A 16,263-nucleotide genomic window follows, 5' to 3' on the forward strand; every position below is an offset into this window, starting at 1 on the left:
TCAGCAGTGGGGGTATTCAGAGTTATTACTGCATGGAGAAGGCAGGATTGCAGAAACATCCCCTCCCAGTAGTCCTGGTGCATTGCAAGGAGGACACTTGCTGCCTAGTAGGTAGAGGTTGCAATGTGCTCCTTGCTTTTGCATCCCTGAGGGCTACTTGGCAAGCTGGGCCATAGCCATGGCCTCAGAGGAAGCCTCCCGCTCTTGCAGCCCCCGGCTCGGGGCTGTAACGGTGCCTTAGGGGCACGTGCTAGCCCTAGTGTGACACCAGTATCACCCGTGAAGTCTAATAACCGCTATACGGCTCTGTAAGTGAAGGGCTTCCTTGGCAAACGCACTCCGTGGTGCCAAGAGAAGTAGTAGAGGTGCAATAATACTTTTCTGTGGTCTGTACAGATATCATTGAGGATGAAGGGGCAGACTGAAAAAATAACAACTATAATAATTTTTTTTGACTTGATGTGTTGTGGCATCACGTCAAGTTATGTCAGGGACGTAACATCATTTTGTGTGTTTGAAGCGACATAATATAACTTGACTGATGCAACATGACTTGATATTAGAAAATACCATTTTACAGTGGAACTTTGGCAAATGTCTTCCCAAAACAAATGTTAGGAAGTGAGAGAAGAGAGACAGGGGTAAAAAAGAGAAAGGCTGAGAATGAAAAACTTCAAGGCTTGCATTTTAGTCAGTTCCACTGTGTAAATCACTGCTGAGTTTGCTGTGGGCAAGCCAACCTACGCACCATGCAGTGCATTTATAAATTTCAGGATAATGAGAGTTAAGATATTTCTCAAATACATAAATGTTTTGATCGCAAAGACCAGATTTCTGCTTTAAAAAGTAAACTGACATCAGGTATCATGATTAATTCCAACAGATTGTGTTAATTGTAGTTGACTTTAATTGCTGTACAAATGTGTTGGGGGTTAGAAAACTTTTTTTATTGTTGGTGTGTGAAATGAGTAAGCAGATAAAGTGTTTAAAAATACCCATTTGCAAAGGGAGTAATCCAGCCTCTATGACATGCTGAAGCAGTAAAGGAATAAAACTTACATTGATCTGGTACCGCATATTTTTACAAGCGTGTTATGTCTGCTAGTTTGCTCTGCCACAGAAGTCAGCAGCGATAGACAATGGGTAACTTCAGATTTGTCAAAAAATCTGCCTTTCTTGTAATTACCAAATTGTGTAAGCTTAAACATACCATATATTTTGGGGTAAGTTTGTCCTTTATGAAGGTGATGGGGTTGAAAAGTACGCAAAGAGAAAGACGGAGCATTTTTGGAGTTCATCGTTTTCTAATGGAGGCACATAGTAGTATTAAATAGAAGTATTAAAATACCTCAAATTTAGAAAGCCTGTGGTTTTGTTTCTCTTTGCACTGATGCTTTTAACTATTAGACTTTAATCTTTGGGATAAAGTCCTCCTCCTTTTTAGCTTGTGATACTTCTTAAAATAAAATGATTATTTACGGTGGTTGCACTCACGCTAAAATACATATTCAACACTTGCAAACTAGTATCACTAGGAAACAGGAGTTGTTCGAAGTACTAGATGAAAACGGTTTGATGTAAAGTGATACATTTAACATCAAATATGCTCAAGGACTGTTAGGATTAAGTATTCTGAATGAAGGGGGAAGGAAAAGCCACTTCAGCTGGGGATAAGGAATCTAATTAAAAATCGGTATTAAGGATATATAACTTGAGCCCGCTATCATGCTTTTCAGAGTCCCGTTGTATCAGTTGTAAAGGGGAGGAAGGAGTATCATTAAAGCGGGAATGAAATGTTTTCTCGGATTAAAAGGCAGAGAGGAGTGAATTGGTGCTGTTGATCTTGGTAGCGAAGCGTCTGATCCCGCAATTCTTACGGGCGCCATCGGAGACAACAGATGACTTGTCTGAATAAGGATTGCGAGTTGCAAGAGGAAGCGTAAAAGACACAGGCCCCAAACTTGTCGCTTTATATTTGGGCATTGGTGGCATCTCTGAAAAGTGGAGCAAACCTGTACGGGTTTGTACCGCATTTGATTTGTTAAATTCATTTTAATATCGACCTAGTGAAAATGGAGCTATATTCCCCAGAGCATTCCCTGAAACCAATACGTACATGTGAAAACAAACCCCAAATGTTTGTACAGAAGATTAGTATCAAGTTTTAGGTCGCAACAGATGTGTGAAATCTAGCTGCGAGTAGCGGGGCTGGTGTCACGCAGCCTGGGTCGCCGGCACCCGCTGCGGAGGTTGGAGCCCCCCCCCTGCCGAAGGCTACCGGCCGGTTCCAGACGAAATCCCGGCTCTTAGGGGAGCAGATCTGGAATACCAGCCCAGCTTTGGCTCAGCGCCTTCATAACCGCGAAGAGAACCGGGTTCCCGTGAAGCTCCGTTGCTGGGCGTCCTTCCCCCTGCCGCGCCGAGGAGGCTCGGTCCCCGGCACGGAGCCGGCGGTACCTGCGGGGCGGCGGGGCCGGGGCCGGGCTGCAGGTGGTGCTGCTGAGCCGGGAAGGCTGCGGCTGGCCGGGAAAGCCTGGCAGCGCAAGGAGAGGGGTCCCTGGGAAATATGTGCATTTATTCAATAGCAAGTGTGCAAAGCTCACAAATTGAGAGACGGAGGCAGCAGTAGCCAGGCTTAGGTATTCCACCCTCTCCGGATATAATTTTAGATTTAGATTCAGCTTTAAATCCAGAGGGAAAACTCTTTATAAGGTTGAAAGCTGCGTAGTTGCAACAGCCAGGGTTATGAGCTATCAAATGCAATTACATTAAAATAGATTATACTGTGTAAATTGAGCCATTTAGAAGGTGAGAACCAAAGAAACAGCTCTGATCCCCCTTCTTTCTAAATTGCAGTTTTAGTTCCTTGCAATTCTGAGGCACAAAAGTAGGTGAGACTGCTTTTGTATCTGCAAAGTGCTTTATTTCTGAGTGTAATTCTAACTGAGTGCAATCTAGGTTAAAAGCTGGACAACTGGGTAATTAGAGCTCACTTGCTGCTAAAGGACGATCAGCTGTACCGTAGCTCATTTGTGTTCCCAGAGACTTGTTCTCTTCTCCCCTGAGCGGAGGCTGCTGGAGAAGAAGCATCTGTCCCCGGACTTTTCTTGATTGCGGAGATGATGGTGCTGGACAAGGAGGACGGTAGGTGGGCTGAGATTGTGTAAGCCTGTGCTTGGTGTCTTCTGTGTGCTGCTGATGTAGAAATAAATAGTTTTGAAACAGATGCGCGCTGTGCGTATCAGAGTGCTCTGCTTTCAGCTTCCGATATTTTCCTCTTGTGTTGGTAAAAGCATGCTTGCTTTTTATTTTTATTTTTTTAATCTCTTCTCTGGCATGATCAAACCAGTCGAGAAGCATTTGCCCCAGGCTCTGTTTGCTGAAGGACATAGCAGAAACAGCTTGATTTTGGTTTTTTTTATATCTATTCAGATTTTTCTTTCTACAGGTTGCTCTAACGTATCCATTTCAGCCTGTTTATTTTAACAGCTTTTATTGTAAATCTAATTTTGAGATTTTCTTTCCTTTCCATTGCATGTCATTTGGGTCTCTTTAATGTGCGCCTTTAATATCTATGTCTCGCAGCTCTTCTTCATAGCTATAAACATAATGACAATAAGCTAATAAGCAAAAAAACCGTTGGCTTATTCTAAGAATTTACTCCCTTCTTTAAATGGCAGAAGTGGAGGTTCATTTGGGAGGCGATTTAATAAATGAAGCTGAAGGAGAGCTTGACTTATTTTAGGACTTCACATATACTTGTTTTTTAAAGCTGACTAGTCCTTATCAAGGATGACTAAGGGGTACGAATTGATGTGAAGAATAATAGTGTTAGTTAGTAGTTTTAATGACCTGGTGCCTTCTTTTGCACGTTGCCTGCCAGGGCATGCTACTTAACTGCTCAGTCACCAGTAGTTTCTAGGATGAATGTGGTAAGTCTAATCACAACTTTTTAATGAGGTTTTTCTAAGGCTTAGGTCTTCCCTCATAGCTTGTACACTGAAAGCAAAGACTAAAACTGAGGCAGAGAAGAACGCTTCTGTAGCCATCCAGATGGACTTCCATCGATGGCGCTGCCTCTTGCCAAAGACCTCCACCTTGGCGGCATTTTTTGTATTGAAAGTGGGAGCTGCATCTTAACTTTTAATGCACGCTTGTAGCTATTATCTCATTGTTTCATTTTACCTCTATAAATTGATGAAGTGTGCTGTGTAATTGGTGTGTTGCTGGATACTCTGATCTTTTAAAATTTTTTTCAGAAATCTCTTTAAATGTTAAAAAAAAAAAGTAAGTCAGAGGCAGTTGTCATTTGGAAGTAGACGAAATTACTGAATATTTGCAAGACTGTAGACAGGAAACAGCTTTTCACAGGGAGGCAAAGAGCTTGGAGAAATTGGAAGTTGAGCATTTTGGCAGTAGCGTTGATTTTACTTGAATATATGTATTGCTTTTTAAAATATTTATGAGAAAAATAACTTGTAATTCAAAGTCACTTGCTTTCCTGTGTCAGATTGGTGCTAATCATGTATTGTGAACAGTACTGAAAGCTGCCCAGTGCTAATAAATTGGAGTGATATGATTTTTGTTCCCCGACCCATATCTGTCTTCTGGTATTTTAAAACTGAATTAATACTGTACTGGAGAATAATTAGGAAAGAAGGCTTGACTATTGAAAATAATAGATGGATGCTCACTTTTAACCAAAGGTCTTCTACTGAAGTTTCTCTTTGCTCTCTCCCTCTTTGCCTCCCAAAAAAGGGTGAGAGGGAAATACTACCCAGTATTTTACATCTAGCATTTTGAGGTCTTTATCTCATTATAAGTTTGATTTCTACGATTATCAATCTGGTGTCTTCTTGTGCGTAGAATTTGAATCTGTTTTCTGGGTGGTGTGTGAGGTTTTGTTCCATTCTCACATGAAGCACTTGGGACAATGAAAAAAAATGTGAATGGACTCTTCACAAAGATTTTACACCTTTAAAATATGAGCCCAAGCAGAAACACGTCATTGTCAGTGCCCTCTTGTATGCAGATTCAGTCAAATTTTGATTAAGAGTTGACCAATGTGGGGTCAGGCCCGTGTATACATTGTCTTGCCCTTCTGAATTTATTCTGTGCTAATTAAGTTGGCATCCTAAAACTGTGAAATAATCTTATTCAGGGAAAAAAGTAAAATAAATCCTGGGCTTTATTTCTATTGAGATCTCATAAGTTTCTTTGTTAACACAGTAGAAGTTTAAAAAAAGAAGTAGACGTGAAGCATCTGTTACACATCTTCTAGATCAGCTTTGCAGTTGACTGGACTGTGGATAAAAGACACGCTAAGTGGTTGAGTATTGCTTATGCTGGGAAAACAAATGAAGCTAACAGGGTTTCAAAGGCTTTGAAGCAGTGTCGCTCTCAGAGGTGTTCAGTTGTTTTCTTTGGCAATATAAGTTGAAGCAAGCTAGTTTACTTTATTAGAGGCATAAGGCTACTCTTGTAACCTTCCTCTGATGAAGATGAATTTGGCTGACTGACCTTATTTCTTTCTGGACCACACGTGTTGCGCTGGGTTTGGGGTCTTTTGTTTTTTCCCCTCTGTGGGACTCATCTCGTTTAAAGGACAGCAGCATTTTCCATATTTTGTTAAATCTTCCTTTTCAATTTGTTGCTATGATGGAGCAATGCAAATCAAGTCGAATAGCCCAAATTAATTCTTCACATTGGCGGCAGTATGATTGCCTGCATGGAATCAATAATGCATCATGGAGGGATCAAATTTTGGAGTATAATGTGTGAATAATGCTTGACACAAAACAAAAATTCAGTCATCATAATAGCAATTAGGAAAAAGCTGCAGCTTATCCCAGCTGTAATCTCTGCTAACAATGAAGCACAGCCTGGTAATCAGCATGTATGGTATGAAATGCACTAATAGAAATCACGGCTCTTTGTTATGTGTGCGGGGGGTGAAAGTTTCCTTTTAGCTAACTTGTACTGTGTTAACTAGACATAGTATCCTTCAACCAAATTATTGAGTGTGTGTGCACTTGTAAAAATACTGATCAGCTGTGTGTTTGTCCCGATGTTTGTGTAGACAGGAGCACCCCAAATCACGGATCCTTTGTGTTTTCAAGCAGAACTCTGATTAAATAGATGGCCAGAGTAGGCCAAGTAAATAATATATCAGAGGACTCTGTTAAACATGTAGCGGTAGACAAACCTTGGTTTTCGTTTTAAAAAAAAAATTCCATAGTTCTTTTAAAAATGTAAAGAAAAATGCGGATACTCAGTGGTTGTGTGTATTGGGGTTGGAGAATGGGTCTTAGGTTGATGGGAGGTATTTAGGGCAATGAATATTAGGTAATTTGAAACTGGATTAGTAGCAGCAGTTGGGTTCCCTGTTGTGTAAGAGCCCATCTTACCCTGCACAGGAGGAAAGAAAAGCGGCATTTGGAATTAAAAAAGCAGGGAAATTGATTGTATAATGGCAGTTACAAGAATGGTGCCACAGCGCCCTAGCCAGGACAGCAGAGCTGTGGGTTGGCTTCACAAATGAGTATGCCAGCTGCCGTACAGAGGTACCCATAGATAGGTAGATGGATATAGAGAGAAATCTACCTCCAGCAAGGTGGGTCCTGGCAATCTGCTACTGTTGATAAAAGTTGTTATGTGCACAAAAATAAGGCACGTACAGGTTGTGCAGGAGCTTAATATAAATAGTGCCATATAGGAAGAAGAGCTGTTCTATGTGGTGCTGGTATCTTTTATTTTCTTTCTAATGTATACTGGATTGAGGAATTGTGCAAAGAGAGAAGAGGGGAAATGGCAGGGTGGCTTTTTTCCTCACATGACATGGAATTTAATTTTTCTGTTGCCTAATATTCCCGAAGCTGCCATTCCCCCACCCCTCCTCCCTTCGTTTTATCTCCTGTGTCCTTCTACCTTGGACCTTCTCCATGATCCATCATTGGTTAGCTTCCTGTGCGTAAAGAACCACTACACATTTTCCCAGACATCAGCTTATTCAAAGAATGTTTGATTCAGGTCTCCAGAGACCCCTGTATTTACCTATTTAGCTGGGTTACCTGTTGGTTTTTTGAGGGCTTGATCTTGAAACACGTGGTCTTGGAGTAATTTCAGAGGTTTGGTCTGGCTTCAGTTCATGACACAGTGTCCTTTTGTGACTCAAATGTACAGCAGTGGATTAATATATTTATGAAGAGCAGACAGCAGGTTGTAAAAGCAGGAGGAATCTGAATAAGGCCAGAACACACTTGGCAGCGGAATAAACCATGAGACTCTGTTTGGCCAGAAAGGACAAAAAAAAAAAAAAAGAAATTGAACTGTTTCTCCAAAGCTGACCAAGTGTGGAGCTAGAAGTGGTCTTTCTAGAGTTGCCCCATGCCCTTGGAAACGGCAAATACAGAGGCGTGAGAGAATTGCAAGACAGGAAAGTAATTGCCTAAACCTTTTCAAGAGATGGAAGGTCCTGCCGTTGGAGCATCAGTAACCTAAATCTCTCTTTAATGAAAACTTATCCTATGGGAAGAAGAGAGGTGAAAGAAGGTAGTAGGCCTAACAGGAGCAAACTACTTTGTATAGGTGTATTCCTGCCGGGCAATCAAATAGTTCTTACTGTTTGCTCACGCTAGATAGCTGAAGGGTCTGGGTAGGCATCTGTGTAGGATGTCATCGTTCTTCGTTCCCAGATGTTGGTGGCATGTGATAGTTGTCTGGTTGACATAACAAGCGTTAAAACAGTGTAGGAACATTTTTCAGCTTGGGCAATAGGGCAAAAGAAGAAGCTGTTTCTTGGAAATTAGTTTGCTCTAATTTTGGTTTAATACAGTAGAAAGCGTGCTTGATACCCTGGCAGCAGAACATAATTTGTCTTCTTTGGAGTTAGTGTTAAATTTTATTATCTTTAATAGATACAATGTGAACATGTCAGCCTGTTTGTCATAGCCTTTCCGAAAATGCTCTCTTATGGTAGAATCTTCGGAAAAATTCCTTTTAAGAGCAGTGCATTATTAATAAAGTAATCCATTAGGTCTGGTGATAAAGGGTCACAGAAGAGTCTGAAATACGTTTCTTAAATGGTTAAGAAATTTATCATGGTTGGAGGATTAATTGATTTCATTTGGAGGCTTTCTTAAGGTTTTCAGGCTTTGTGTTTAGAGATGGTTTTACTCTCTTTGCAAATGTGCTTGCTGTTCAAAGTTTTGCTTCACTGTCATTAGCATGAACTATTACATTTCTGCTAAAGGCAAACTGTTCTTTTAGCATTATGACTGATTGCATCTGTAAGGAGTCTTACTTAAGTAAAGAATATGAAAGTTTATGGCAAATAAGGTATTTTACTTGAAATCAATTCAAAATCAGAATAATGGTATCAAGCATTAAGTGTTGCGGTGTAAGAATAAAAAAGGCACTGCAGATGCCGCTAAATGCTGAACTATAAAACTCTAATGGGTCTATATCTTTTTAAAATTGGACAGAACTGTCATCATTTAGAATACATAGACATTGTTTTAAACCGTATAGAAATCACTGCCCCCAACTTCAATAATGTGTGTAACTGTTGCCAGGGAATGATTTATTCAGTGAATGTAGCTCCTATTCACTGAAGACTCGGGGGGGTAGGGAAGGGCGATTTAAAATGAAAGTTGTTCACTATTAGATTAACATAATTAAACCTATAGATGGTCTGAGAACAATTCACTGCAGCTACTGTTTTTTAATTCTCAGTGTGTAAGTGTGTGTGTGTGTTTTCTCTGTCCTCCAACAGGATGACTCCCGAGCCCAAGTTTGCAAGCGCGATGTTGGGTGCTATCTGTGCGAACAGATGCTCAGCTCTCCTTTCCAGTGAATGTTCTTGCAAACTAGTTTCTTCATACATTGCACATCAAAGCAGATCATGGATGCTGTTGTCCAAATTCAGAGGGTTTTTTAATTTCATTGAACATTTCTGAATTCTTTACGCCGGTGTTCAGAGTTCCCTGCATGCTAATCAAACTCTGAAAGGGTGATTTGGGCAGCAAAAGTAATACTTGCCTTCTTTTTAAACTATTGATTTCAACAGTTCTAGTTTTTCTCAAAGAAAAAATGGATGATTGTTGCATATTCATGACTGAACTGCAGAGAACTTGGACCAGAATTAAACAATTAACCCTCTCGCCAATGCAAACATCCATTTGAGTGGAAGCCAGGGATGTTCCTACTTGGTTTATTATGGATCTGAGATATAGAAATGTATTCCGGAGGACTGTGTTTCTAATAAATAAAAAGGCATAATGAGAATGTAACTGGGAAGGAAGACAAAAGCAGCCATGCTTTAAATTGTTAATGATGGTGCCAGTGGCTGCAGCTTTACCACAGCTGTTTAAATTGATCAGCTAGTGAAAATGTTTTGTTTTGGCATTTTCCCTGCATGTGCAACTCTTTCGAAGGGACTTCTGGAAGCTTTTCAAAGGGGAGTCATGATCTTTTTTTAAACCAGGCTCAGAACACCAGCGTTTCCAGTATTTTGGAGTCCAATATTTAAGGATGCAGTTCAGTTTTTCCTTTGTAAAGTTTTTGGCTGATGAACCATTTCTTCCCCTAAATTTCCTATACCACTCTTTTTTTTCTTTTTTTTTCTTCCCCCTCCAAAAATATTGCCAATTCCTCGCTACCCATAAGAGATAAGGCGACAGCACACTTCCCAGCTGTCCTTTTTTCCCCCATCTCCTCTATTTTCCTGGTGCTACTGAGCTTGATGAGAAAAGCAGAAAGGTGCTATGTCAATTTGCTATGCATCTTTTGGTCAAGCATCCAGTGTGAAATTGTTCCGTAAAATTTACTTTTTCAGAGGGAACTTGCTACTAATTTGTTTCCTGGTTGGCTCTACCTTGCAGCTGATGTGGTTTAACCAGTACCTCTTTAATGCTTGTATTATTTCCTTCTGTTCCAGAGATATGGGTATACATTTCAAAAGGATGCAATCCCTTTGAGTCGAGTAGGTCGGGGAAGGTCGTACTTTCTGTATATTGACAAGTGAGGTGGTAGAGATCTACGGGTGGGGGACTGGCTTGAGCCGGTGAGCCTTGGTGTCTTTTGCAGATCTTCTGCCCTGGGTTCCCACCTGAAAGAGCTCGTGAGCAGACCTACCTGGGACCTTGTGTGAAGCCTCTTCCTGGCACTCTTGATGGCAGGTGACTGGTGGATAGGTCATGCCTTAGATAATGTTGAGCAACCTGGTCTCTGCCTAATGTACTTGCAGTGGGGCTGGGTATTGAGCATTATTCAGAATCCATTATATATTTATCTTTATACTCCTTTGTGGAAAATGATTTCTGTAAGTACCCTGTTATGGTTATGAAAGCCCGAACCAAGCATCAGTCTCAAACCCTTTGACCTGTCTGCACAGAATGGAGATCTGTTTTGAAAAGGACTCCTTTATATCTGTTTTTACTCCATGCCCTTCCATTCATTTGCCTATACAAAGCAATAAAGGGTAAAACTAAAGTAACATAAATTGGTCTGTCTTCCTGAATCCATGTCTCGCTAATGTACCCAGATTAACTCAACTGTAAATTGTCTCCTTTGGATGTCGTGTCTTGCTAAAAGTTTCCTATATGATTCATGATTTGGATTGCTTTTAACAGCTATTGGCTAAGCAATATGGTAAATGTACAAGGTGATGCAATTGGCATTAGTGAGAGGATGCACAGGAGCATGTAATGCAGTCAATACTACATTAACTACTGATGCCCAATTACAGAAACTGGAAGAGTGGCTTTTAGGAGCATTAGGACTTGCAGAAGAGCTGAGATCACCTGCCGCTCCTTGCCTAAAAGCTTCACCCTTTATGCGCTGGGATCAAAGCAAACATTTAGTTGCTATTTTGTCATGTATAACAACGAAGGTATTTTTTTTCCTGTTTTTTTTTTTTCCAAAAAGTGTCACACTGATGCTTTTAGCACATGTAAAATCCTATCTCCATATTTCAAGAATCTCCCTCCATCTCCTGGGGCAAGACTTTATTTAAATAAAAACTCTTTAACCACCCCTGTATTTACTGTTTCGCTGGAGCTTAGTACTTTAGCCATTTTTTCTTTTAAAGAAATACTAAGTGGAATTTAGAGTGTCCTATTTCAGTATGTTAGGCAAGGCTCCCCGGCGCTCCCCCCAGCTCCTTCCCTTTTCTAATCTGTATATGATTGTTTGTGACCTCAGCTGGCTTGAAGTCTCTGGAAAGAGCGTTTTAAAATACAACCAGATACCACATAAAACAGGATATTTGAGTGTGTGACCTCTCTGCAGTCCACGTTCAGATTAAGCACACATTGTTTCCACCATTGCTTTTAAAACCCATTTGCAGCAGACAGCAAAGGACCACATTACACTAAAAGACAGTGCATACTTTTAGATCGAGCTGAGTGTGATCACAGCTTCTAAATCTATTTTAAAAATAATGAGCAATGTCACTGGCTGCATGGCAAAACTAGCAACCCACAAAGTTCCTCTGGACTTGGAGCGAGATGGGAAATTAAGCAGCTCTAAGAAAATTGAAATATTTTAATATAAAAGGCAGCTGGCAGGTGGCTTATTGCTCTTGTTGCAGCATTTGTCTTGACTTCCAGCTATGATACTTGGCATATAGCTGCTCCTTTTCATTCTCAAAGCAGTTTGCCAGTATTAAAGAATTTGCACACCCCAAGTTCCATTCCCTCGAACTAAAGCCTGGGTAACTGGGAGGATGTGCCTGATGCCCCTGAGGCGTGGGTGGGCTTTTGTGCAAGTTGTCCCAGATTTGTTCAGCTCTGCTTTCTCTCTGTGCCGCCCTTGCTGCCCTGCCCAGCAAAAGGGGAAGGTGGGATCTGCAACGCCATCTCTTGTTGTGGCACAGTTCTGGGGCCGAGTCCTACCTCGCCTGCTCCCCCATGCTGGGTTTGGAGGTCACAGCTCCGCAGAATAAAGGAGAAATAACTTCTGGATCTCCTGGGAAGGAGGAAGCGCTATCGCAACAGTTGCTCACCTTGACTGTTTTTGGGGAAGTTGTGTTGATCCCCTCTCAGTAGGCAATTTTTTATTTTATTTTTTTATGTACCTGGGGTTCAGTTCAAGTAATGGCAAATTGTTGAGGAAGAACATTCACTAGCCTATCTTTCTGCCATAATTATGAGCATTGGTGACGTTCCCCTCTGATTCCTGCCATGATTATACGTGTCGGTTGCGTTCCCCTCTGCTGTTTCATGCATGCGACAGAAAAATGAGGTAAGACTGTGCTGTAAAACATCCCGACAGTCTACAGGCGCTTCCTTAGCATCCCTTTTTTGGTAGATGGTGCCTTAACTTCTTAGCCGGCTGGTGTGTTGGTTCTCCGTGTGATCGCTACAGGGTCCCATGGAGCTCTGCCCCATATGTCATGACTGTCCGGTATTCGGCTGGTCCAGTGGCGTTTGCTGTGACCAGAGGAAGAAGGGACTGGTGGGGCAGAGGAGGAGCACTGTTATTTTTAAGAGGACAGAGGCTTTCAGTTCCTGGTAGATGCCCTTTTGAATGTCCCGGGGGAGGGAGCAGAAGGTAACCTGCTGGTTTTCTCCTTGCACTAATGTGTTTAAAAGGTGGCACCAGCAGCGGAGGCGTGGGGGAACTTGACTGAGCTCTGCCTTTAGCGCGGCTTCAACACAGACAAGTGTCCTGTGCTTGATGCACTTTCCAAGCTGTACAAATAATGCTTTAAATGTCTGAAGTACCCAGCAGGGCAAGTCAAAATGTCCTTGAGCAACTTTGTATTTAGACAGTGTTTTCTCCTTTCCTTTGATCAGGAGGGAACAGATGTGTCTCTTCTTATGTGTGTGTTTGCGCACACCCCCTGATGCACACGCATTCCCTGTCCTTGTGCAGGGGCTGCAGTATTTAGGGTAGGCTGTTATTCCTCTTTGTTCTGTCTTACTACTGTTTTTTTCCAGGGAATCTAAGTAGGAATTTAGAGAGGTCAGACTAAACAAGGTTTTAACTTATTCTCGCTCATTCCCTTATCTCTCTTGAATTTGGATAGAGTAAAAAAGAAAAATAATAAGGCTCCCTTTAAAAAAATGTATGCGTATGTGTAATCGATTCATTGACTAGTCTTTTTGGGGTTTTTTAAGCATTCAGTCTAAGTGGGCTGCTCAGTGAAATTTGTACATTCATAAAATAGCTGATTGAAAAGCAATATTTCAGATAAATACAAGCCAGCGATCTATCAGCAGTTGTAATAAAAGCTGGGCTTCAGGCTGTGATTTTATTTTGAAATAATAAGAATTGCTTTATTCTTTTTACTTGAGTTACCATGGTAATTCTGTCGTGTAGCAGTGTTATATTGATTTAGAAAGTGGACAGTAATATTTCTTTTGTGTTATTCTGTTTCTAGGGGTTGATTTCTAATTTCCACTTGGAGATTACTTTTATAAATTTCTTAAGTCCTTCCACTTTTTTCTCTAGCAGTGTAATTTTCCTCTCACACATTGCTATTTTCTGAGCTTATTGGTTTGCTCTTATTTTAAATTAAACTTGCTGGTTTCAAATATTGAAATGACATCTTTGTCTGTGTCTGTACTCTGGTTTAGCAAAATATTACAGTCTGCTGTTTTATGCTTAATAATTTAAGGGAAGCTTTATGTCTGCCATCAGTGGTTGTTGGTAACTTATGACTAAACCAACACAGAGAGCTTAAACCTCTGACATTTTAATACTGTGTAATGGCGCTTCCATCCTGCACACCGTTTCTTTTTTTAATCTGCCTTGTGTGTGTGTATGCTAAAGAGAATGACAATTAAATTCTGAAGCGATCAGGAGGAGTTTTTGGGTGGAGCTGGTTCTTGGCCACTTCAGGTCTCTGTCGCACTTGAGAGAACCACTGGTGGTGTCCATCACGCAGGTACCCTCCCTGGTTACCCATCTTTCTCATGCAGTTAAGAAGCTTCAAATTTTCTGAAAGCAAAACTTTTGACTTGCAGAAATGTGCGTACATAGCCGGCAGCTGACAAAAAATAACGAACTGCTTTAGCTCCGTACAGCGTTGTTATACCTTAGCTATGGAGCACGGCTCTTAGATTGCTGCTGCTTTAAGAAATGACAGCCTAAACGGGATGCGGCTGTTCCTTGTGGCATCTCTTTCTTTTTTTGTGAATGAGAAATAATGCTTCTATTCTGAACCTGGGAGATGAGGGGAAATGAACCTCAAGCATCACTGTTTTCAGAAGTGGTAGTTTAGATCCTGAAACCAAAGCCATGAATTCTGCTTTCAAACAGAAGCCGTTCAGCTTACCTTTTAGTATAGAGGGTGGGAAAGCTACTTTGTGAGTACTAAGTACAAATTTCCTCATCTCATGAAAACACCACTGAAAGGTTTTGCGGTGCAAGTAACTGATGGGAGGGGGACTGAAGTCTTGTTCTCTTGCCCTTTGGTTTCATTCTTCTGTGAAGCTCACAACAGTACAAAAAGGAGTGCTGGAGCCCCAGCTGATCTCCGTTGGGATCGCTGCACCGGCTACGAGGAGGAATTACCATCCGCTGGAAACAGCAGAAGAAGAGGGGAAGGGTGGCATGAAAATGTGATGATTGACCTCAAAAGGCATGAGGTAGCTGGAAAAAGGCAAATGCAATCCTGGAATGGATTGAACGAGAAACTGCTAATAATGATCGCTGTTTGTAATGCTGGAGAGAGGTACTGACAGACCTTGTCTATCGTGCGTGAACCACGGATCACTCATTCTCAGTGACAGTAAATCTGTGTGGAAATAGTGGCAGAGAAGATGCTCGTGAAGACAGAGGGGTCCATGCTTCTACTTGTCTATCTTTGCAAAATGAAGGCTGACTGGTCTGCCCTGTATGAGGACACTGGGAGGGGAAATACCAGGGAGGAAGGAAAACAGGCTTTTTAACCCAAAATATTTTATTGTCATTGGAACAAGTAGTCAGAAATGGCTAAGAAAATTTCTAGGCTAGCAACTTGAAAGCTTCTGGGCTTCAGAAGAGTTGGTCTCTAGATCAGCCCTCCCCAGAGAACAGTGGAGGCACGAAGCTGAATTGTTTGGGTTAGAGAAAGAGATGGCATGATAGCCTCCGGCTGCAGGAGGTGGGACTCGCTGGTCCGTCTCAGTCGTCAGTCCATGCTGAGGCATTTATGTCATAGTGTATGAAGCTCTGTCAGTGTTTCCATATAAACCCCATATTTTCATGAACATTCATTTATGGTGAAAATCTGCACATAAGATCCTGCCTGAGGATACCTTTTCCTTTCCTATTAAAATTTTATAAACCCGTCACTTGGCTGGGATTTTTACTTCTCAGTGAAAGTAAAATAGAAGGAGGGCCCTAATGGGAAGCATGGAGAGTATAGTGTCAATTTCTTCCTCAATGTTCCCTTTAAAAAAAAAAACAAAACCACAATAACAGGCACCAGCTACAAGCTTATGGGTGAACTCCTAGATAGGAATGGCATAAACCCATGTCTGCATGTTCCGAATTTCTTTTCAATGATCTGATTTGGCTTGATCCAAGTGTGAAAATGCATAACCAGCTGCCGTTCCCAAAAGTCCCCCTCGCTTTTCTACATGCGTATTGGTGTGCAGGTGTTGCCTGTGCTGTTTGGCTTGAGAGGAGTGATCCACAAACTTTAAAATGTTCAAATAGGTCTTGACCTGTGAGGCTGTAATGGCCCTTGGAGCCTTTATGGCCCATCGGGTGATGTCTGTTACACATTAGTCTGTAATAGCTTCAGAATAAATAACTTGGGTTTTTTTTAAAGTCAGTAATTATATCTCTCCGCAATGGAGTGCAATGGCTCCGCATGCTAAAATGCAGTTTTAAAGTAATGCAACAAGAGACTGTTTAATGTCTCTGACGGTCTCAGTGCTGAGCGCAAGTCCTCTGCTTTCTTTCTCCAGCGTTTTCTTTCTCATTGCTTACTCAGATTACAGCATATCCATGCTACCAGGAGCTGACATCTCACCCCAGATTCTCTGTGATGTGGCAAACAAGTAGCTGATACTGTGGGTCTCCTCAAAATAATGCTTTGGTCTTTCCCCATCACACCTGCTTTTCAGGAAGAGCTTCAGCTGATAATTTGCACTTATCTTAGTAGGGCTCTGTGCTCAAGAGAGCAATCTTGCCCTGGTAGGAGAAAGGACTAGATTATTTAATAGACCTTTTTCTATAAGAATTTCTCTCTGTATCTGATCTTTCCACAGGATACAGTGCTGCGTGCATCCTAAATTGGGATTTGGGTTTGCTACCCCCTACCTAAAA

The 16,263-nt window shown here is 41.4% G+C and overlaps 1 protein-coding gene across 1 annotated transcript in view; it reads left to right on the forward strand.

Annotated features, from left to right (window-relative positions):
• Positions 1-2,584: 2,584 nt before the first annotated feature.
• Positions 2,585-16,263, forward strand: part of LMO1 (LIM domain only 1 (rhombotin 1)) — a 57,040-nt gene continuing 43,361 nt past the window's right edge. The window contains exon 1 of the mRNA XM_009890956.1: positions 2,585-3,144. Within this exon, the coding sequence (XP_009889258.1) occupies positions 3,120-3,144 (25 nt within the window). The 5' untranslated portion in view covers positions 2,585-3,119. The remainder of the gene's footprint in view (positions 3,145-16,263) is intronic.

The sequence above is a fragment of the Charadrius vociferus genome, unplaced genomic scaffold, assembly GCF_000708025.1.
Source record: "Charadrius vociferus isolate BGI_N301 unplaced genomic scaffold, ASM70802v2 scaffold248, whole genome shotgun sequence".
Classification (NCBI taxonomy): domain Eukaryota; kingdom Metazoa; phylum Chordata; class Aves; order Charadriiformes; family Charadriidae; genus Charadrius; species Charadrius vociferus.